Source organism: Indicator indicator, chromosome 14 (genome assembly GCF_027791375.1).
Source record: "Indicator indicator isolate 239-I01 chromosome 14, UM_Iind_1.1, whole genome shotgun sequence".
In the NCBI taxonomy this organism is placed as follows: Eukaryota; Metazoa; Chordata; class Aves; order Piciformes; family Indicatoridae; genus Indicator; species Indicator indicator.
In genome coordinates, this window is record NC_072023.1 from 13,632,582 (window position 1) to 13,654,773 (window position 22,192).

Sequence of the window (22,192 nt, forward strand, 5' to 3'; positions counted from 1 at the left end):
AACAGCATCCCCCAAGTTCTGAAACCACAGCCGTGCTCTCTGAGCAAAGCCTTGCCACATAGGAGAAGATGGAGCACACACAGCACATCATGGCAAAGAGCCATATGTTTTTGTACAGCAGCCGTGTGGGAAACACCTGCAACCCTTTCACCTTGTTTATAGAGCTGCTGTCAATTCACACAAGACTTTGATCTCCCTATCTACTATCAGTCCCATGTATTACAAACACATCACATTAATCATAAAACACATATATGCTGTTAGGCAATAAACAGGGCTTTGTTTTCTGTGCTGCAGCCTGGTAAAGTACACAAAGATCATCTGGAAAGCTAAATGAAAATAGAAAATTATAGTATCCATTTCTTCCTCAGGGAAGAAGAAAGAAAATGAATAAAAAAAAAAACTACAAAAAGAAAGAGAAAAGAAAAATGAAGGAGAGAAAAAAAAGAGAGCCACACAAACAATTTTCTTAGGAGACATTTCCTCAAAAAAGAGTTCCTCAATTACTCTGCCTCTTTTATTTAGAGACACCCATTCCCTGCATGCAGAGAAACACAAAAACTAATTACACACTGCTTGTTTAAAATAGGACTGAAGCCTGGCATTACTTGCTTAATTATTTCAGAGGTCAGCAAATTGATTTGTCATGAACACTGTCCTCTGCCAGTTCTCACAGGCAAATTAGACGCCACAGGACAAAGCAATACCTAATAAACAGCTGCAAAGATCAAACACGGTCTTCATGGAAAGGGTTACTTTGGGGCTGAAGGGAAATGAAAGGAGGGGACAAAAAATTGTCAGGTACCATGAGTCATATTATTATTTGTTATATTAGCAGCTAGAGGCCTCCAAGGTCCCCGCATCCTAATTTGGCAGCATTATGTGTAAGTAGAAGGTTTATCCCAGCCCTGTTAAAACTACAGTTTAAATAACCTGGAGTGACAAACAGTGGGGAAAACAAACAATGTCCTCCATTCTCCAGTCTGAGGGACTTGGGAAAAGCAGGTATGGATGAACCAGGAATTGTTAGCAATCTTTTTTTGTTGTTTGTTTGTTTTTGACACTTGGTGAGAACAGAGCTTTTCAGTTGGCCTGTACACCTGGAAATCTCACACCAGCTTTCTTCAGACAGAAGTAGTCTGCTGGAAAGTCAGGAACTAAGTGCCATGTCACTTCTGCATCCCAGGCTGTGATTCTAGCTGGCAAAATGTTTTTATGAACTATTTTATAAATTCCTGACAAGCTGAATATCTCTGGATTAGAGAACTGAGAAATGCAGAGGAACTTAAGGAAAAACAACAAAAAAAAACCCCAAAATACAACCCAACAACAAAGCAAAAAAATACTCCAAACCCCACAACACCCTAGAAATATATGAACATATTGCCCATAAAAATGAGGTCCCCATAGCCCTGAGCCATCTCCAGCACAGAGAAAAGTTTCAAAGCACAGCTCTGCCAACATAGACACACATGCCTCAGCCAGAGCCTAATCTAACCCATTGTGTAAATTCCTGAAAAAGAAGACATGGCCACAGTGATTTCTATTTAAGAATAAATTGTTCCCCATTTTATCGATGAACTATGCTTCTTTTCATGTCATGAAAGCTTTAAAATAAGCACATAGAACTATTAATTTAATTCCTGACTGCATTACATATATCACGTAACAAGATGCCCAGACACTCACTCACTTTTTGCACCACTCTGTATTGCTAGGCATCCACCTCTTTGTCCACATATCCAGGATTTAAAATGCTAACTTCTACACACCAAGAACCTCTGTGATATCTCGGACTTGCACCTTGTCAAAAGACCTCTTTCTGACATGCTTAAGGAAGTATCAAAAAAAGGAAGAAAATTCGAGGATTATTTATATTCTCCCCACCACTAAAAGCACAGCTATATGCAAAGAAGCTCCTCCCTTGTCAGGTGAGTAAGGCACTCACAGTACAAAATTAATATATTTAAGGTTGACAATAAGAGAGAAGGCTGACTGGGGCCCTTACAAAGTACAGGTCTGGTAGAGTCTTTCAAGTACCTTACACCAGAGTGCAAACCAGATCTATTTCTGGGCATCTCTAACCTCAGCTGGAATTTAGCAACTTGAGGGTGTCACACACATTTACTAAGCCCTCCCTCATTCCAAGTGAGCAGCGCAGGCGACGCAGACTTTGCATGGCTGTGCTAATTCATTCATGAAATGAAGTAGATGACATTTACCCACATATAAGGAATGTCAGGGATTAAATTAAGCTCACAAAGTGCCTTGAAGAGAGTTAAAAAAAAAAAATACCTCTGAATTATACAAGCATATTTGGCAATCTATGTCCATTTGGGTTTCTGAGGAAACCTGAGTCCAGATCTAAGCACAAATACAAAAACTGACTCCCATATTCAGAGATTGGAAAGGCAAGCAGCAAAGGGCATGGACAGGGATAACAATTGTTTCTTCTCTTGCTCCAGGTGGTCTGCAGGGGAAGCCAGACACCAGGACAACGTGGAGCTGCAGGGTCCTGGGCTGTGCTCCTCTGCAGCTGAGGAGATGGCACTTCCCAGGGCTGGTGGGGTTTATTTTTATCCTGGCAACTGGGCTAAGATGATTGCCCCCACTGCCGCCGCTCCGCGTGCGTGCATCATACCACTAGCACTGATTAGCTGCATCAGTATTCCTCTTCATTAATGCAAAATGAAAGCTGTAAATAGGGTATTGCTTTTATAAGATGCTACTGGAAATGAGAAGTACTGTGATATTAATAAGAAACCAGTTGCTCCTCCCACCTGGGTATGTGGTGCTATTACTACTAGGTGATGCTGAAAGCACTCATAGCTCTTTGCCTCACAAGAGTGCCAGAAGAAGGTTTCTAAATCTTTTCCCATGGTGTTTCCATCAAGCTTGAGCTGTATTGGTCTGTGTTTTGTTACTCATGTTTAGACTGTGACATTTTCACCAAAGCTTGTTTTGTCTGTGATGCTTTAAAGCACAGTATGCCTGACTGACCTCATGTGATGCTGCAGCAGACGTTTCCTGTGGGTTTCAGCATGTTTCTGTGCCTGGCCTTTTTGTGGGTTTGTGAGATGCAGTATGAGAGCAGCCTCATGTTGGGCTCTTTGCACCTAGTTCACTACCAACATACTCCTTTGTCATACCCTGAGAGAAAAACCATGAGGTAACTATTTCCAGACCAGTAGATTACTATTTCTAAGGAAGGCTGTATCTGGGGGAGAGCAAACTTTCTGCATCTCCAGATTTTACTTGCTACTATCTACACACTGTTCATTTGTATGGATTTGTAGAAGCCTATTGCTTATATGCAACAGTGATACCTATTTTTATCAGTGCAGTGAAAATATAAGCGACCAAAAAACAAAAACAGCTACAAGATGGCTGAAGAGGATAAGCAGACAACGTTACTCGGGCTAAATAAGGGAGGCCTTTTTCCCTCCATTTTTTTTCCACGCAAGGGAGGGATCTGCTCAGTGCTTATCCTGATTCTAGTAGAAGCTCTAAGCAGCTTCTCTTGACAGACAGGTAAGCAATTTCTAGGAAATAACAGACACTATTACCCTGGCAGGGCTACAGCCATTTCATACAAGATAAAAGGAGATGGAGAAGCACGCCTGAAGAAGACAAGGGATGACTGTGATGCTGCGTCAAATAACATGGCTGAGAGAACATGTAGAACAGGCCCATGCAGCACAGGGCTGATTTCTAGCAAAGCAGAGGTGACTCATCCAAATGGGTAGCCATGAAGCCACGGAGGTTCCTCAGAATCCTAGAAAACTAGAGATCATGCATGTGTCATGGCTCAGGCTCCAACAAAAGTTTGAGGACAGGGAACAAAATGAGAAAAGCAGATGTGCAACCCTATGGAGAAAATGAAACAGGAAGGAAGTCAAAGGATTTAAATATAATTGGTGATACTACAACACTGCAAGATACAGCAAGTATCTATAAAACAAGTTGACTATAATAAAACCACGAGTGTAATAAACTTGCTAGTTACACACCCATCACTAAACTTCATATAAGCAAACATATTTCAAGATGACTAAAAGGAAATCTCTGTGATGCAAATTCTGCCCTTCATGAAGTGTTTCTGACCATGATAAAATTGAGGGTTGAAGATTGTATCATTTTTCCTCTCCAAAACTCGACATCAGGGTGCAAAGAAGAGCCATCCATAAGTCTGCATTCCCACAACCTTCATCTCATATATAGTTTACATGTCACAGCCAGGACTCAAGTGTGACTGGAGTTTTTCACATCTCCCATTTTCATGAGTGATCTTAGCCCTGAAGGAAAGAAAAGGCTTTCAGAACACACTGAGTATCTCTATCTGTTGAGAAGTCATGTCCTCATACATATCTTCAAAAGAAGCATTCACAACAGAGACACTCAAAATCAGTAGGCTGCTTCTGTTTAACTCTATACTTTATCTTTGATTTCTTTGTAGGCAAGACAGCTCATGTGCCTCTTGTAAATATGAGCAGCAGTGGTGAACAATACAAAATTTTATTTTTGCATGGGTTTGAAATAAAATATATACAATTTTGTTTCAGTCTACTCCTTCTTACCAGCATTTTGATTTTAAATCAATGAGAGAGGGACAATACTGTCCCTTTTTATTCCTTTGCTCAGTTGATGTTAACACAGATGCATCCATTTCTGAAATGATAGTGTCTTACTCTTAGAAAATTCCTCAGTGATAGATAAGACTCAATATACTCATCATTTTGCATCATAAATACAGCATGATGAAATGAGTAAGCCAAACTGAATTGTGCATAAGTACAGGTGCATACACTGCTTTGACTTGGTCACAGCTAACAGATTGATGACATCTGAAGTTTAAGCAAATGAAGGGGTTTGATAAGTGGAAAGCAATGGGGTAACCCATTCATCTGGTTTGAGTGCAACAAGGACAGATTCCAGCCAATGTTGTACAGCCTTACTCAGGCAAGTAAAGGTTTGTCAGACTGGCCACGAGGGGGACAATAAATGGAACTTGCTTCTCTTTCCTGATCTGCCTTAAAAAAATATGTTGCAGCCAAGAAAAAAGGGATAGTAACCATCTACTGAGCTCCTGGGAATGGAATTTTTTATGCTACAGCATACAGAAAGCACATGGGAAAGATTCTTTTTTTTTTACATCCCTGCATATCAATGGCAGTGTGTACTTTTTCTATACATTCTTAAGATCTACAAGCATGCACACAAAATAATCTAATTTTGTTAATGCATTATTAATTGCATACTGAGCTCAATAAAAGTAATTTCGCAAAGCTTTATGCATTTATCACGAAACCACTAGCAAATTCTTTACAATAAAAATGCTAGCTGTACACATGACCAAACTAAATTGTCTTGGGAAATGACTAATATCTGACCATGTGGAAACATTAGAAAGGAGGGCTTTGTTACAGGACTAGAAGGGAAAAATAGATGTATTTTCTTACAGGGAAAAATAAAAAAAGGCAACGATAAAGATATTTTTAATAGTAACAAACGCTGCAGCTCCAGGAAATTTTCCTGAATCAATCTGCGTCGTGTTGGACTTTAAAAACCCATTAAAAATAACCATGATAAATTTCCTAACCTCTTTCAGTGCACCATGCAGAAGACAAAGGAAACTGCAATTCAACCGAGATAGAAAAGAAAGAAAAGAATGGAAAAATCTAATAGCTTGTGCATCAGTGGTAACATCCCCGCTAACAACAACGGGCAAAGCTGCGCCACAAAGGACGAGAGGAATAGGAGCGATGTGCACAGCTGACAACGGCACTCCAAAGTAATGACTTCCAGGAAAATCTGCTGTTACAAATGGACAACACGCTGCTGAGAAGTAGTTGAGTCATGACTTTCACAACATGGTGAATTATTTCAGCCTGAAAATGGACATACTGAAAACAGGGTGCGCACAGCTCTGGTAAGCCAGCTACGGGGATAACATCCTACTGACAGCTAATATGCTCACCTGGTTTAAATTATTAAACCTTGCTCAAATCCAATACACGTTCAGGGATTTTTCCCAATATTTAATGCACTGCCATAAGAAATAGATCATGTTTCAAACAGTAATATTAGTGAGAGCACTATCTAGTTGACCTGTTTTCCATTTATCACCTTATAATATGATTGATTGTAACAAAAATGCTTCTTTTGCTGCTCCCTCTTTTTTTTTTTTTTTTTTTTTTTTTTTTTTTTTTTTTGAGGGGGAGCAGGGGAAAATTGTGTAACAGCATATATATCACCATATCCTTGGAACAACCAGAATCTGAGGATGAAGGAGTACATCTTCCACAGATGTACCATTTCACCATGTAGCACCAGGTCCTGCAAACCCACATCCTTCTTCTGATGGCCAGACAAAGTGTAGCATAACATAGTGACACTGGTACCAAATTCCCACATCCACACTGCACATGTTTGAGCTCTCTTCACAGTTGCATTAGATGGCTGCCCTAGGCTGACATCTGGTTTACCCAGGACATTCTTTCCTTTATGTAAGGAAAAGGTTTTTCACTGTGAGGGTGAGAGAGCACAGTAACAGGCTGCCCAGACACATTGTGGAGTCTCCTTCTCTGGAGACATTCAAAATCCATTTGGATTTGTTCCTACTCTAGGTGATCCTGTTCTGGGAGGCAGCTTGAACTAGATGATCTTTCGAGGTCTCTTCCAATTCTTAACATTTTGTGATTCTGTGATGGGGAAAGAACCTCTCCTCTTCAGCCCAGTCACAACTGCTCAGCTAAAGACCTCAGGACTCCACAGACTTGCCTCATTTACTCGTCCAAGTAAATGCCAATGTCCAACATCACTTTCCTGTGTTACTCTCAAACCCTCTGGATCTCTGGAGTCTGATGGAGTGGTTTATCTTTATCTCCAAGTGGTTGATTGTACACTAAACACTAGCAGCTGTACTTAGGATTTCTGAGGAGAATATTTCTGAACAAAAAAAAAAAAAAATTGCATTTTTAATTGCACAAAGTCTACCTAGAAGAAAGGGAGAACAAGCAGATTTGAAAGTAAACCTTAAAAATAAACAGGTACTGGGGTAATGTAAAGTTACTGGAAGTATAGTAGAAATACAACCCACTGGATCTAATCATAACTCCTATAAACAAAGCACACCAAAAAAAAAAAACAAACAAAAAAAAAAAAAAAAAAAAAAAAAACCAAAAACCAAAAACAAGCGCAACTGTAGGATGAAGCATCACTGAACTAAATATATTGATCTATCAAAAATTATTGAAGACTGACAATAAAAGGGTTATAAATGCTTAGAAGGAAAGGAAAGCAAAAACACAAAACCAACCCACTGCAAAGCTTCCACCTGCATTCACAGGGAAAAATGGACTGGAACAATAAAACACAATGGCAGTGCCTGTATGTCTTTGGTAGCTGCCCCTCCCAAAAGCTGAAACAATCTTGATATGAGCCGAGTAAATGAAAATGTAAATGCATGAGCAGTCATCTGGGGGATTCAGATGCTTTGTGTCTTGTATGCAGAGAAAAAAAAAAAAAAAGGTAGGAAAGCAGGAGAAGACACCATTTCTAATATTTGTAACTATTGATCATGCTCTCCTGGAGCCTTTTTAATCCAGGAGAGGCCTTACAGTTAAATATGCAATGCTGGCTGCCAGCAACACGCTCTTGTCCTCTGACCTCAAGCATAATCTACTGCTTCTGCTCCCTTGGCAGGAAGCAGCAGGCAGGGACAGCCTGCAGATTTTGGGGGTGCCAGCCAGAGAAAATCACCTGTATTTTCTGCCTGTAGAAATCCAATATTCAAAATGGCAGGCTCAAGAGAGGCATGGGAAGGGGAAGTACACCCAATGCACTGCTAGAGAAGTCCTGTGAGTAGGTATAAACACAGTGGTTTATGACAGGAGTATCAGGATCTACTGAAGGCTTACAAACTGAGTATCTGTTTAAATAGTTTGCTAAAGAAATAAACATGAGGAAAATTATAGTAGTTTCACAAAAGTGATTCTGTTCTTCACTAGAGGTGAAGACAACTGAATTAGTCATTGGGCAAAAGCAAATAAAATGCATCTGATGCAGGAGAAAATTTAGGCCTGCAGTAAGAATATGTTTAGGTACTTAGCATCACAGAATGGCTTGAGTTGGAAGGAACCTTAAAGATCATCTAGTTCCAAACCTCTACCATAGGCAGGGACACCTCCCATTAGACCAAGTTGCTCAAAGCCTCATCCAGCCTAGCCTTAACACTTCCAGGGATGAGGCCTCCATGACTTCTCTGGGCAACCCGCTCCAGTGTCTTACCACCCTCATAGTAAAGAGCTTCTTCCTAATGTCTAATCTAAATATACCCTGCTCTAGTTTAAACCATTGCCCCTACAGCTGTAAGGTCTCCATGGAGACTTCTCTTCTCCAGACTGAACAGACCCAACTCCCTCAACTTGTTCTCATAGGAGAGATGCTCAAACCATCTGATCATCTTTGTGTCCTTCCTGTGGACCCATGGAGGGTCCACGGAGAAGATCTGCAACACATCCATGTCCTTCTAGTGTTGAGGGATCAAAAGGTGGACACAGTACTCCGTGTGGGGTCTCATAAGAGCAGAGGGGCAGAATCACCTCCCTGGACCTGCTGGCTTTGTGTCTTTTGATGCAGTCCAGGGTACAGTTGGATTTTTGGGCTGCCAGGGCACATTGCCAGCTCATGTCAAATGCCTCATCCACCAGCATCCCCAAGTCCTTCTCTGCAGGGCTGCTCTCAATGCACTCATCATCCAGCCTGTATCTGTGCTTGAGATTGCCCTCGACCCAGGTGAAGGACCTTGCACTTGGCCCTGCTGAACTTCATGAGGTTGGCATGTGCCCACCTGTCCAGCCTGTCAAGGTCTCTCTGGATGGCATCTCTTACCTCCAGCATGTCAACTGCACCACACAGCTTGGTGTCATCAGCAAACTTGCTGAGGGTGCACTTGATGATGTTAAACAGCACTGGTCCCAGTACCGATAGATGAGGGACTCCACTTGTCACAGGTCTGCATTTGGACGTGGAGCCTTTGATCACAACTCTTTGAGAGCAGCCATCGAGCCAATTCCGTATCCATTAAGTGGTCCATCCATCAAATCTGTGTCCTTCCAATTCAGAGGCCAGGATGTCATGCAGGACAGTGTTGAATGTTTTGCACAAGTCCAGGAAGATGACATCAGTTCCTTAGTTAATACTTCAGTTATTAATTACCCCCTTTTGCAATACACTTCTTTGCCTCAAAAATCAGAATGTAAAATATTTTATTAAAAATATAATATTTAATGGCTAACACCTTTCCAAGTGACATTAAGTTACCATCTGACCTATTTTAACATTTGCCTCTGTGCTGCACTTGTAGACCTACCTCTCTTTCTTCTGCCCCATGCATAGCTCATCTCCCACTGGGCCAAATGGACAGCCAGAGAACATATAAAATTGTTAGGGTGCTTTGATAATATTTTGCTTTGGCCCTCATACAGAGTATTTTGTAAGATGTTCTATGTAAGATGTAATAAATAGTCCCAAAGAACCAAGATCCTCTAATAATGTCACATTGAAAGGCTCTACAGCAATACCCAGTGACCCTACCAAGAATCTTTTTCAATAAAACACATTTCAGCATTGATAGAAAAGCTTGGATTATTGCTGAGTGATAAAATGTCTACTACTAGCCCTTGCAGAGTCAGAACATTGCTCCCAACTCACTCCTTTTTCTGTAAACTACTTTAAGATGTCTGGGCAAGTCTTAAAACCTGCTGTATAAAACCTATTTTTATTCAATAGGCACCATCATCCAAAAATCAAAGTTACATAACATGAGAGAGACCTAAAAACATTGGGTCAAGATCCTCAAGCAGCCATAGCTCTATGCCTTTAATGGAGCTACTCTGAAGTAAACAACAGCTTGAAGGTCCAGACTACTGTTTTCAGGCTTGTTTACATGAGGAGAGAGGAGATTCTGGGACAAGATGTGACTTGAATCTCAAAAAAGTTAGACTAGGAAAAAACCTCCACGTGGGCACACCCCTGTAGATACAATAATTGCTGGGAGAGACAGTCAGTTTTTTCCCCTGATTTAGTTTGTGTCCTTCTGAAACTGCTGTGTCTGTGCATGGGAGAGATTTTTTTGACATTACTATAGCTGTTTAATTATACCAATACAATTTTCTTACTGAGACTAAAATAAGCCCTCCTTCAAGACAAGCCTTCAGGTTTAGCCACCAAATTTAATGGAAGGAAAGAAAGAATCACTTTCCCTAGGGTAATGGTGGCTCAGCTTGTTTCTCACTCCCCAAGCTAAAAATAAATAAATAAAAATAACAGTGGAAAACAAATTCTTCCTCTGCAGTGGGGTGTACTTTTGCCTATTGCCTGATGAAATCATGTCCAGTTCACTACCAGAAGGTGGTCTGACACAAAGCAGACTCTCCAGGGGAAGAAGAGAAGTAACGGAACTAAGAGAAAGGGTAATTTGAAGATGGTGCCGAACTGACAAAGGAGATATGTTGTTCCCCTTACAACTAATAAAACATAGTACACTACAATTGATCCACAGACAAATAAGGTAGAGGAAAAACTAAAACCTATATATATCAAAACAATAAAGAAGTAATGAAGAGATTTATGGAAGTCCAAAAAAACCTTGGAATGATGTAAAAATTTTCAAGTCACATGACTGTTTTCAGCTCAACATGGATAAGAAAAACAGCACTGAATAAACATTAGAGCATTGAGAAATGACAGCATAGGGCAGAAGAGGATGGAGAGAAGTAAGAAAAAACAAACAAAGCCAGGTCAAATACGCAAGAAGCATGAAGATAAAGCCTACAGGACAAGGTCATCAATGTAAAAAGAGAAAACAGAACAAATCCTAGAGCAAAACAAATGGTAGTACTGTCAAAGGACAACAAGCAGCCACTGATGAGAAGTACCTCCATAGATACCTGGCAAAGCGTGGTCATCTCAAAGAGGAAAATGTTGCTATCTATAAGAAACTAAGTAAGAGATGTCCTCATTCATTTCTATGCAATGCTTTGTCATCCTAAGGGGTAGAGACCCCACAAGTTCTTATCTCCCTCTCAGGGGAGAGGTGGTCTAGCCAGCATCTGCATCCTGGAGCTCCTAGCAGGTGGGCATGAGGAGGGGATGGATGCTCCAATCCACACTGGGGCTCACAGAGAACTGGGTCATGTTAATTGGCTGCTAATTGGCAGTTTCTTCTTAGCATCCTTCCTCTCTAGCTCCAAGTGAGTGATATGTAGGGAAGGGAAATCTGTTTTGTTTTATGCTTCAAATGGCACATGAGCAAGCAGTCACAAGCAGCTTCTGGATTTCCTTGGGCTGCTACAAAAAAAGGATAAACTGGGAGTATGGAGTCACTTGCAGTTTCCTGTGAAATGTTGGGAGACCAAGGATGGCAGGAGGAGCTCCTGAGTTGCAGCATTAGTTTTAAGTTGATCTCCTTCAAAGGCTGCCAAGAAAGGAAAGGGAACACACCCACGGTGGGAGGAATGATGCATTTTCCTCCTTCTTTATAGAGTCGAGGGAAACGATTCAGGAACTTCATTCAAAAATTACCATGCCTGGCAGTGGGAACACCACTTCGTAATCAGATATGTAGCAGGTGAAACCAGAGACCATTAGCAGCTACTGAAAATTACATATTGTGTGCATTGACTTCAGGTTTACATCAATACTTCTGGGTGCTGTAGGAAATTCTAGTGAAAGCATTTAATATACACAGCAAAATCTGCAATACTGCTCTTTTCCCTCACTTCCTAGTAGGATTAGTATACTGAAATAGTGCCTCAGATTTTTTCAGGGTTTTAAAAGCCCTCATCTTTCTTCTTCCCAAATGGTGGAGGGGGGGAGGGGGAATTTGCAAGGTGGACTTTACAGCCTGTTAAGAAGATCAACAAACGCAGGCTCTGGTAGATAGTGAAGAGGGTAGATCAAGGTGAAATTAAGTCTAGGAAGCTAGTTTTTGTAACTGTGGGGTTCACTCAGAATATTTCCTCCTCCTGCTTTTAATTAGGATGACACAGTCTGGTATGCAGGTGCTGATCATGATGGTGTTATATGAAAAGACAAGACAATCTGTTTAGCAGCCCCATCCCAAGCTCTTTAAAATGATGATTTTAAGCATTAATTAGCTAAGAAGCAGGCAGTACAGATCAAAGATCACCCATGCTGTATATTAGGTGTAAAACTCTCCTCAGGCATAATGTTTTCAAAAGAAACTTCAGTTTTCAAATAATCTTGACCTGGAACTCACAAGGACTATGCTTTAACAGCTAAGTGCTGCACTACCAAAGTGCAAGGAAATGGGAATGAAGAAACGCCTCCTCGGTAGCAAATGGAGGTGAAACCTTCTAGCCAAAGCTGCTACCTGGACATGTGGAAGCAGACCAAGACTTAATCAGGTGCCTCAAAAGCTAAGAGGTACAAGATATAAGGACCTGCTCTCTGCTTCCCTCATCAATCTCAGGAGCTGACCCAGTTCTGGTCAACCTCACAAAGCCCTTCTGCATCTGGTCAATGTGGTCTCAGTGAAGCTGTACCAACCAGGGTACAAACACTAATTCTCTGAAGCTACCAAACCAAAGCAGTTTGCACATGCCTTGAGTACAGAAATGAGCATGAGGAATGTGGTACAGGCGAGAGGCACTGTCCTTTGCTGCCTTGCCAAGAGCATATAAAACGTCTGCCTCGTTTGGTTGGATTTCACATTCTCTTTCCAGAGGTGTAAAAGATTATATCAGGTCTTTGACTTATGTTAACTTGAACAGCTGCAATAAAGTCCCAGAGCAGCCATGGATGGAGGAAAGAAACCTGGAAAAAATGCAGCACTGGGCACATGTGTGCAGCTCACCCACCCCAGGGCAATGTCTGAAGTCTCAGAGAAGAGATGGAGCACTTTCTGTGCTGAAAAGTTTACCATTTGCATCAAATATTTCCATCCAAATAGCTTTGCTTGTGTTGAGGGCCGGAACTGTGACATTTCAGTGAGCCTTTGAGTCCATGTGAATACCTAGAACACAAGTGTCCCTGTGTTCAGGGACAGCAAGAGCCTACAGTAACAAATCAACAGCCACCACAAGTTCAAGTTGCATGGGTCTTCTGGGAGATCATAGGTCACACATAAGATCTGTCCATGGATAAGAGTTCATTAATGAATACCTTCAACATGGTATGCCACCTTTTGGGTAAATCTTTAGGCACTAGTCCCATAAAAGGCTGTATTTTTAAGACCAATTAGCTCTAGAGAGACAAAGAGAAATGATAATGATATACCCACAAGTAATTCAAAGGACTTCTAGCAGCTTGATTTAATCATTGGGGGAAAAAAATATAACCAACATCTTATTACAGTTAAGTGTGGGGAGTCAGATGGAGATGTAACATTGTACTGTGACACTATGTTTCTGCCAGCAGTGTTGCTGAGTTTTGGTTCCTTCTTAAAAGACAACTTTTAGAAAATAGGTTACTATTAACAAATTCTGGAAGCATTAATTAAAAGAAAGAAAGAATGAAGAGGTCTGAAAGTTTAATTTGACAATGTTAAGATTCACCTATTGTTTAGTGAACTTTTGAGTTAATCTTTTCCATTTCAGAAAGAATGGCTAGGCACATTACACAGAGAAGCAATAAAATTGTCTACATGCAAAGTGCTGTCAAAAGAGTGGGTGGGGAGGGGGAAGAAATATTTTTCTCCCCATTAACTTCTTTTAGCTACAATAAACCTTGGTGTTTATATGTACCAACAGCAGTAAAAATATTTTTCAGGCACAATTGCAATTGTTTCTTTTATGGCTCTGATTCAGCAAGGTAGATAAACTTCCACCTAACTTGAAGTATGTTGAGTAATACCATTGACTTTAATGGGATTACTGGTGCTCAAAGTTAGGCACATGTTCAAGGGTTCTGCTGCACTCCATCCAGAGTTTGCTAGTATTTTAAGGAAAAAGACCATTTTTATTCACAGTAGCAATTCTGGGGCATGATCAACAATCATATAGTCCAAGAACATTATCACAACACATAAATGAGGAAACAGAAAAAAATTAATCTTGATGAAATATGAAAGATGACTCTGATCACGAAACTGTATTACTGCTCTTTAAGAAAAGAAAAGAAAAAAAATCCAGGCAAATGAGGCTACCAAAAATCTTTATCAGGTTAAACACGAAACAGAAGAGCTACAGGTCAGAAATAGGAAGCCTATTTATCCTCTCTCTCCCCTGTCCTTGCCCAAATACAATTTTGTCTAGCTGAAATACTCAAAATAAATTGCTTAAGATATCAACATAAAGGAAGGACAACAGAAGAGGTAGTAAGTCCATAACACCCTTAGTACAAAATAGGAAATCAAATAGGATAAGTATTCCATAATACTAAATTATTTCTTCACATAAACCTTCAGAGACAAAGATGAGAATACAGGTCCTGGGATTACTCATTCCACATAAAGAAGAATAAGGCTAGAAACAGAGGGATTTAAAAAAAAAAAAAAAAAAACAAGAAAAAAACAACCTTTCTTAAATTAAAGTGGCAACAAAGATACTGTTTCTTCAGGTAAATTAGCTGCATGATGAAAATATCAGCTGTTCCCTGCAGGAAGGGATCCCGCCTCTATCATCTTTATGTTTGCCCTGAGGTATTTGAGGAGGGCAGAAGGAAAAATAAAACTTTCCTAAAAGTTCCAGATGCCCAAATCCCAGCAATGCATGTGCCTCTTCTGTTCATAAAAGAGGAAAACCCCAAACACCTACAGTGACTAACAAGTGTTTCTCAGCACTGCTGCAGAGGCCAGAAGCAAGCAGCAAGGGAAACCTTTCTCTTGTGCACAACTGTTTGATTACAGACTCATCTGCTGAAGTGCTAACCAGTGTCATCTGCAGGGACATTTTCTGGGGAGAGAAATCAAGCGTTAAGACAGAACCAACTCTAGCTAAATAGACTTATGAAAAGCTGTCAGCAGCCAGCATAGCTTACAATCACAACTCACCCCTGGACACATTTCAAGTTCATGACTGGCTCCATGACCTATCCTTATTCTTTAAACTATCTGATCGTTTAAGTGACTAGGCTTGATCTTCGTTCCAGTAGTGACTTAGGAAATCATTTGACAAATATTATGAAGTCTTTAAGGAAAACAAAACAAAACAAAAAAACCCCAAACAACACTGTCTGCAGATCAGATATGGAGTAATCCTGTAGACACCTTAAGAAAAATCTCCTGTCTTAAATTACTTTCTGAGGATTATGTTAAAATGTGATGAAGTCACCCACTGCAGAGCAAGATATTCTTTATATGGAAATAGAGCTCCATTCATATCTGGGTTTTCACAAGATGCTTCAAGGGTGCCTGCACTTTGACATATTTTCCATGGTACCGTACTGATCTTGGTGAACTTATGCTGGAGTCCAGCAGAGGCTCAGCCTGGGTAGATGAGTTTGCTCCTGGTGGTTCTGTTAGGGATTGAGAATGTTTTACAACTGGATGTTGTCAGAAACCTTCACAATTCCTCTTCCCATTGGAAAATGGATTTCGAGCCAGTTCACACCCTGACAACCACAAACATGTCAATTGTCTTCTAACTTCTAGAGAAGGTTTAATTCAAACTCCATCCTGCTACTCTTACACCCTTTTGCCTCATGCCTTATTTTGTTCTTGTCCTTTTTAGCAGTTATTCTACTACATAGCTGTTCAGACTTCTCACACCAGATTGAAGTTGAGAATTCAAGTGAAGAAAGAGTAAGAACAGGGGTTGACCTATTTCAGATGTAAAAGGATGTGAAGAAATGGTGTCACTGAATTGTAACCTTCTGTCCTTACTCATTGATTATACACAGTGAGGTCTACGTTACAAACTAGTACATTGTTCCACACATCCAAATGCATTGATACAGCTGAAGATAGAACAGGTTCATTTATCCCAGAGGCAATTACCTGCCTGCTTGGGGCTGTATCTTATTTCCTGTTTCCTTCACTGATTGGACCAAGAATGCACTACTTATTTTGGCACTATACTCCAACTCCCAGTCAGCCATACATGCTCACAGCACTGCAAAGTTCTAAGCATGTGATCACAGTAGAGTGGCCAAATGTGTATGAAGTGCGCATGGAAAGTAAAATTAACTCACTACAGCTCTGCTCATACTGTAGCAGTTGCTTTCTGATTCCATAAAATATACTCCTATTTCTTCTCTTTGACCCAGACATTCTTTGTTCTCTGCTCTTACCACCCATTTTTAATCAGTAGCCAAAACCTACAACTGAAATGGAACAATTTGGTATGGTGAGGGTGAAAATAAATCATCAAAACATCAAAGTTCAATCTAAAAGAAGAAGGGCATAAGTCATTAATTATCACAGAAACCAGGACTACTTCCCTATAAAACTCTTACCATAAAAAGCAGAATATTCAAGAAAAATCTTAACATGTATCAGTAGGTTGTTTTCCAAAAAGGATATTCTTCACTTTTAAGTTTTGTGGTAGAGAACCAGCACACATGTCTTAGAGAAGGCATTTTTATAGAAGGCATTCCAAACTATAGCTGAACCAAAGATGCATACTCTGCAGCAGGATCTCTTCAAAAGTCATATCAGTGGTTAGGATTCCCTCACTGAACAGAAATGCTTCAACTCTGATTTTGCATTGAAGCAGAGATGTTTGTTTCAACCTTGGCCTCCATCCTGGGCCATTGCTGTATGAAAACACGACAGTTTTCATGGCACATACTCACAGCTGAAGACTATTTGCATTGTCTCTCTCTATAACAGAAATATACCATCACCTCTCCTTAGGATCTGCACACAGGAGCAAAGAAAAGGAAAAAAAATGCTTTTGTGACCTACAAAAGCCTTACTTGAAATAATTCCCTACGACTTGGGGCCTTTTGGAATGGAAGAGATATATTGTTTTGACTTGATTAAAGCTGAAAAGTTGATTTGACATCCTGTTGTCAAGGAAACCAATTCACACACAAAAGAAAACAGTTGTGATGGTATCATTCAGACTATTCAAGTGACCTTAGAAAGAAAAAAGGCTTCAGTACCAAAGATTTGTATTCAACTCACTTCACCACTGTAGAAATAAAGATCGTTGCTCTTTATGCTTATTGGAAAGCAGTTTTCAATCTGGAAAAGCAAAATGCCACATCTTCCAACTGCCAGATCCAGCACTTTTCTGGGATCATGTGTATAAACACACCTACCATTTATTGCCTTTTTCAAAGAATCAGAGAGAATCACACTTATGTATAGGGAAGGAGAAGGAATTTCTTTAGTTGACAGGACCATGATAAATACCCTCTCTTGGTAAATACCCCCTGTGATATATACCACACCTATTGAACAGCAGCTCACACGCCAGGTTTTAAAACACCCTTCTCCATCTACAAATAAAGCTTACCTCAAACACAGCAATGCTTCTGCCCAACTTTGTCTCCCTGAGAAGTATCATAAAGCAGCATTTTTTTAATCTCCCAGCCTCCTAGATCCCTCACAAATTGAGTTTTTTGTGCACGCAATAAATGGGACATAGTTATGCCCAATCTACTCACTCCTCCTACCAACAGGATCCCAAAGAGGAGGAACTGTCCTGGCTGACCACTACATCACCCAGCTTTATAGCCCTTGCAAGCCTCACAGAGATTTTGTTCCCTAACAACTGTGGGAAAACAAAACTTTCTATCTATCTGCTCACACACTGTAATTATACATCTCTTTCTCCAACGACACAGCCTCTGCCTGGCAGAGTGAACAGACAGATGACTAAATAGTGACTTGTCTTGAATTCAGCTTAGAAAAAAATCCTGCATTATATTAATAAGGAGGGAAACACACTGAGGAATGAATGCCAGTGTTCTTACATTATTGTCATTTAAGGGCATCACACCAAAGGTCACAGACATAATAAGCCTCGGTCATTCTCCATTTGTTACACAACATATAAATTGCCACAGCGTTAATGAATATCCTTCTCCACTCCTGGCCAGCTAAGACACTGTATTATTTCCTCTTAGACAAGTATCTAACCCTTGGAATTCATTATTTCCATCACTTCTTGCAGCACTTTGTCCTCAGGGACAAATGCCACAAGGCGTCTGTGACGGGAGCACCAAACGCTTCACATGGTCCTGCCTGCCTTCTGTCTCATAGAGCTTTTTTCTGAAAGGGCATACAAAATATTTATGATCAAATATGGACACACACATTCATAAATGCTCTCTTACAAGTGCGTTAAACACCTTGCAGAAAACAGGAGGAAAAAAAGCTTTGGCAACGCCTGTATTTCATGGCTATCATTTGATACTTCTATATTGAAATAATAATTATGCTAGAAACATCAACTGACCACAACAATAGAAGCCACCATTGCCCCTTAAAATGGTGACAACTGGAAAGTAGTTCTTGGAAGAGAAATTACATTCACAGAAACGTGGAAGGGCTTGTATGAAGGGATATACTGCTGAAGCCCTCTTTACTGCTAATAAACTGCTAAGATAGCACAGCTGAGCTATAGAGAGACGAATGCCTCATTTCTAATCTGTACTTCATTGTATTTTAAGTTTAGGAATTTTGCATAAATATAGATAGCAACAGCTGAACCAAATTCATACGATTTCATAAACAGGGTTTTCTAAGATGATAAATTATTATTTTCAGTGCTCATTGTAAGTATAAAGAATATGCAGATGAAAAGAGAATATTGAAGGCTGGTAGCTTTGTATAGTTCTGAAAAAGACTGAAGTTTATGTGCATAATTAAAATTAGAAAGAGAAGAATGAAGTCCAAGACAAAATGCTGAACTAAAATAAACCAAGGTTACTTTCTGCATGTAATCAAACAACGTCCATCTCTGTCCCCTAGACTGAAATACCACATTCTGCATTTTGATGAACATCTTATCTTTGTGTTTTCTCCTCTCCCATCCAACCAACCCAAACAACAAGAGCCAGAAAAAAAGGAAAGCTGATGGCACTAAGCTTACCCACAAACAGGTCCATATTCCATTATGAGTTTTGTGTGGTTTTCCCAAAAACCCTGGAGAAAAGAAAAATCACAAAGTATTTTAGAATGGTATTGAAGAGAAACTCTTATTATACACTGATGCTAATGCTCACACCAAAGCTTTGAGCCTCAACTAGGAGAAACATAATCTCACCTTTCTCTCATTGTTCACCTGATCCTAGAAATGATGACTGAAAAAAAAATCCCAAGCCTAAAAAACATACCTGGAAAGCCATGAAACACATTTTCATCAGGGTTTTAGATTCCAAAATATGCTACCATTTCATGATTTTTATTTTTTTTCAAGTAGTTTCATGATTGAGGTCCTGACTATTTTTTTTTTCTGTGTATGTATGGAAAAACTGAGAGAGAAATTAATAACAGAATAAGCAGATGACTTACTACACACAAGAGAAATACAGGGAACATGGAAAGTTGACTTTTTTTTATCTTTTGGTTTTACTTGTGTTATTTAAAAAAAAATCTGCAGAGTTGGAGTTTACCATGAGGCAGTCACCTGGGACACTGCAGAATAGTAAGCAGATTTGTTTCAACAAAATTCTAGAATTTCTACTGTGTTTCATTTTCATAATTGATGAAAATTGGTATCCATTTATCTAAATAAACCTGCCACTACACTAAATTTTTAGTGTCCTAAATGAATTCAGATTGATTAATCTGAAAGAAGGTGTGCAAAATGTACCCCCAAATGTTAACATTAAAAAACCTGGTTTAGCACAACTGCTATATTTGAGGATCATATTATGCTGTGTTTTTAACTTGCCTATGGAAACAAAACACGTTTGACTGCATTAATCTGCATTTATATTCATTCAAAAAAATACTCCTGTGATCTATCTTCATTCTTCAGAGAAAATTCACTAATAAACTACAATACTTATGCCTCATATTGAAGCTTTCTTATTTTTTTTTATGACTTACTATAGAATATTAGCTAGAACAATGTGAAGTATTGTAAATACATTAAGTGCACCCATAGATAAACAAGACCATGTAATGTGTGTATGCTTTGGGAGCATTATACCATACTAGGCAAAAGAAATTCTAGTAATAAACAGTCCTAACCCTACTTATCACCCTTGGGTGCTAACATATCACCCAAATTAGCAAAGCACTTGCCACCACCTACAGTCCTCCTCTTATAAAACACTTATTCTTCAATTCTCTTCTATTCAAGTGTTTTCAGTTTTAATACAGTTCTGCTTTTTTTTTTTTTTTTTTTTGAATCCTGACTTGCAATATGTTTCTTGTACAGGACAATGTGTCACCAGGTTAAGGCGAGAACTTTGGGCTTTCCTTAACCTAAAAAAAAACCCTACAGCACTGGATGGTGTGTAAGAAAACACGCTAAAGAGAAAATAATTATTAAAGAGGTGGTTTAGATGATTGCCTGAAAAAAAATATAAATTCTCACCTGAAAAATACTTTACTAGTAAGATAAACAGAAAAGGCTCATCCATTAGCACACTGAAACTAGTGTGGACAAAGCCTCTGTGACACCACAAATACATAGAGCTGACTCAAAAGGCTTTTATCTGCAGACATAGAGGGGGGTGAAAAGGTACATATGCGTTCACAGCGACCTGCATTTCGCTATACCGATACTTCAGCAGTAGCAGGATTTCAGCCTGCAATTGCTATGATTTCAGCATTACAAAGATTGCCTACTGCTTTCCCCTGCTGATTCAAGGGGAAATCCTGGGGCCCCATTCCCCCCCAGTTCTATTCTCCGGGCAGCTATCTAGACTGTGTGAAGCAGGCTCAGGTCATCAGGGCATTCTGACCGCTTTGCCTTGGAGAGTGACTGCAACCTGCGCAAGCACAGCTGACGTTTACAGCCACGCTGAGGCACCAGCATGACGCAGGGCACTGCTCGAGGTTACAGGGCAATGCTGAATACAGGGTGCAAAGCACTGCTGCAGCACAACAGCATCAGCAGCACGGGGCACAGGGACTTCCAGTCTTGTGAGACGGTGCCGAATTAGGTCTGCCCTCCAGCCTAAATCTTCAGTGAGGACTCCCCAAACTACAGCCTGAACCTTGCTGCTAAGTTTTGCTTTGAATTGCAAGCACGCACAAAGGTACAGCACTGGTTGTATCCACCAGCTGCAAACCAGCGAGCCAGCAGGATATTAACGTTTACAAGAAGCCTAGGCTTTAAATGAGTCAGTGAAAAAGCCTTCCAGAAAGCTGTATTCTTGGAAGCGCAGCTCCTGGCTCACTACAGTACAGGGGTAAGGCATAACACATTTCAAATCAGGCCTGTTAATCAATAACTGGTTTTCCACCTCTAGGTCTGCTAAATGATTGCACTGGCTTTAAATTAACCACACTTAGTTTTTCTTCACCAAAGTGAAAAGTACAAGTCTGTGGGATGGGGGCAGAGGAGGAGTTGAAAAGTATCAGGGAGAGATTGTGAGAAAGTATTCTTCTGAGTAAACCAAAGGTTTGTTCTCTACATTTTGGGATACTTTCTCACGTCCTGCACCACTGCACACACATACACACTGTTGCCTGCCTCTGCCATCCACTCCCAAGACCCACTGCTATCCTGGACCCCTTCATGGATATGGTGAGCACTTGGGAGCAGGTCTCCCTAGGCTGCCTGGGAAAGGTCAGCAAACAGCACATGCCAAACCCTGTGAGGCTGCAGCAGCCAGAGCATGGGCAAGGCAGAAGGCACATTTCTGTGCATCCCTTACAAGCCCAGGCACACCCTGCAGCTGGGGTCACATGAAAGCATTTGTGGTATATCTCAATAGCCATGAAGAAGAGAGATGAACATGTGATGGTCTTAGTACACAGTGGGGAAACATGTCACATCCACATAGCTCTAATGGTTTTGCAGCATGATCTCTGAACACAGCTTCGAGTAGACAGGTACCTTGAAAACATCATCCTTCTATGAGTCATGTTGAAAGCACAATAAGTCTTGTGTTTTTGACAAGTCATTTACAGTAGCTGAGGTCTATCTGCTCCAAGGCTCATTATTGCAGGTTTGTCTAGGTTTACAATTGCAATTGTACTTAGTACCTACAGGATTACTAGGCACTTGTCCACCAGCAGCAACTGTTTTATGAGAGAATGGAGACAGAGACCTCTCTTTGATACAAGATCACCCAGTGGGTAAACACCATGAGAGGA

The 22,192-nt window shown here is 40.2% G+C and overlaps 1 protein-coding gene across 1 annotated transcript in view; it reads right to left on the minus strand.

Annotated features, from left to right (window-relative positions):
* TBXAS1 (thromboxane A synthase 1) overlaps window positions 1–22,192 on the minus strand; it is a 222,765-nt gene that overhangs the window by 123,715 nt on the left and 76,858 nt on the right. Inside the window, exon 3 of the mRNA XM_054386528.1 lies at window positions 19,008–19,060. Within this exon, the coding sequence (XP_054242503.1) occupies window positions 19,008–19,060 (53 nt within the window). The remainder of the gene's footprint in view (window positions 1–19,007; window positions 19,061–22,192) is intronic.